This window comes from Myotis davidii, unplaced genomic scaffold (genome assembly GCF_000327345.1).
Source record: "Myotis davidii unplaced genomic scaffold, ASM32734v1 scaffold590, whole genome shotgun sequence".
NCBI lineage: Eukaryota > Metazoa > Chordata > Mammalia > Chiroptera > Vespertilionidae > Myotis > Myotis davidii.
The window spans coordinates 568,865-570,708 of record NW_006282381.1 but is presented as its reverse complement, the minus strand read 5'-3'; the positions used below and the strand labels follow the sequence as shown (position 1 = coordinate 570,708).

Here is a 1,844-nt window from a genome sequence, read left to right as displayed (position 1 = left end):
GCCCTACCAGTTTAGTTCAGTGGATAGAGTGTCAGCCTGCTGACTGAAGGGTCCCAGGTTTGATTCCGGCCAAGGGCACATGCCCAAGTTACGGGCTCAATCACCAGTAGGGGACATGCAGGGGGCAGCCAATAAATGATTCTCTCTCATCATCTTCCTCTTTTTCTCTCTCCCTCTGTCTTCCTCTCTGAAATCAATAAAGATCTATATTTATGCGCGACGTGGGGTCCGAGAGGCCCCAGAGCAGCCAGGTGTGAGGAGGAGGCGGGGCTGCCGGGCAGGGCTCTAGCCCTTTGGGTCCGAAAGTGGGAGGGGCTGACTGATGTGGGCAGAGGTGGAGGCTGCCCTGCCCAGAGCCAGGAATGGTGAGGGCCTGGTGCCCTAAGAGGTTTCACTCCTGTGGGTTGACCCTGGGGGGGCCCAGTCACCCCCGTTCCGGAGAACCCTGGGGCAGAGTCCTGGGTTCTGGTGGTCCCTCCACTCCCACACCTGAGTGGTCAACAGCACCAGGGAATCTACCCCTTTGAGCCAGAGTAAGATCTAAGTAAGTACTTGCCTGGAAGGCATCCATCAGTAGCAGAGCTGAGCCCATTCATTCGTTCAACTTGAATTTGGGGGGAGAGGTAAACACTTACAAGAAGCATCAATTAAAGCCGAGGGGTGGGGGGGCTGGGAGGCACTAGGAACACGGAAGAGTCCCGGATCAGGCTCTCCCGAAAGAGGTCCCGTTTAAGCTGAGACTAAGAGGATGCAGAGGAATTGGCTGTGAAGAGTGAAGACAGGTAGGCCCTCCAGGTGTGGCAGTGGCGCACCTGGTGCGTCGGGGAACTGGCAGCAACAGCTCCTGTCAGCTGTGAAGAGTGAAGACAGGTAGGCCCTCCAGGTGTGGCAATGGCGCACCTGGCAGCAACAGCTCCTGTCAAGCTATGGGCACCTACCCGGAGGCTCAGCTCTGTGTGCATCATCTAGTTCAGCGGTTCTCAACCTGTGAGTCGCGACCCCTTTGGCAGTCGAACGACCCTTTCACAGGGGTCGCCTAAGACCATCCTGCATATCAGATATTTACATGACGAGTCATAACAGTAGCAACATTACAGTTATGAAGTAGCAATGAAAATAATTTTATGGTTGGGTCACAACATGAGGAACTGTATTTAAAGGGACAGAAGGTTGAGAACCACTGATCTAGTTCATTCTCACAGCAACCCCCGGAGGTGTTTGCTTTATGGAGGACCACACCGAGGCGTGGAGAGGTTAAGTCCCAATGTCTCCCAGGTGGAGGCAAGTTGCTGGGGAATTGAACCCAGGTGAACTTCAGAGTCCATGGTAATAATCAGTTTGGCTGGAGCGTTGATGGTGGGTGTGGAGGGCAGCATCCCCCTGAGCCAGCAAGCCTGTCACCAGCGGACTTCTAGGGACAGAGTCCAGGCTGAGGTTGCTTCTAGCTCCATCCCAGACGCTAGCTAAGATTCTGGTTGCCCCTCTCCTCTCCTGCCAAGTCCCCTCCCTCCCCTGCCCAGCTCCCTTCACCCCTGTAGGCTGGAGTGGGACCTACTACCTCCGGGGAGCTGAAGCCCCCTCTTCCCTGGGCCTGCCTGGTGTTTGGGGGTGGCAATCATTGCTTTGCTGTGAGGCAGCCCATGACAGCCCTGCCAGCCAGCCTCAAGTCTCCTCCTGTCCTGTCCTTGTCCTGGTTGTCAGTCACAGCCCAGGAGGTGGCAGGTGCGGTGGGGAGAGCCCTGGGTTGCAGCCTGAGTTTGTTTGCCAGCCCAGCCGCTTTGCTCTGCACCCAGAACAAGTCCCTTCCCTCCCTGTTTCCCTGTTTGTGATGTAGGGCTTTGGAC

General features: G+C 56.2%; 1 protein-coding gene across 1 annotated transcript in view; it reads left to right on the top strand.

Moving 5' to 3' along the window:
* The first annotated feature begins 212 nt into the window (after nucleotides 1–212).
* The window catches only part of CCDC102A (coiled-coil domain containing 102A), an 11,447-nt gene continuing 9,815 nt past the window's right edge, over nucleotides 213–1,844 (top strand). Inside the window, exon 1 of the mRNA XM_006752872.2 lies at nucleotides 213–251. Coding sequence (XP_006752935.1) covers nucleotides 213–251 — 39 coding nt within the window. The remainder of the gene's footprint in view (nucleotides 252–1,844) is intronic.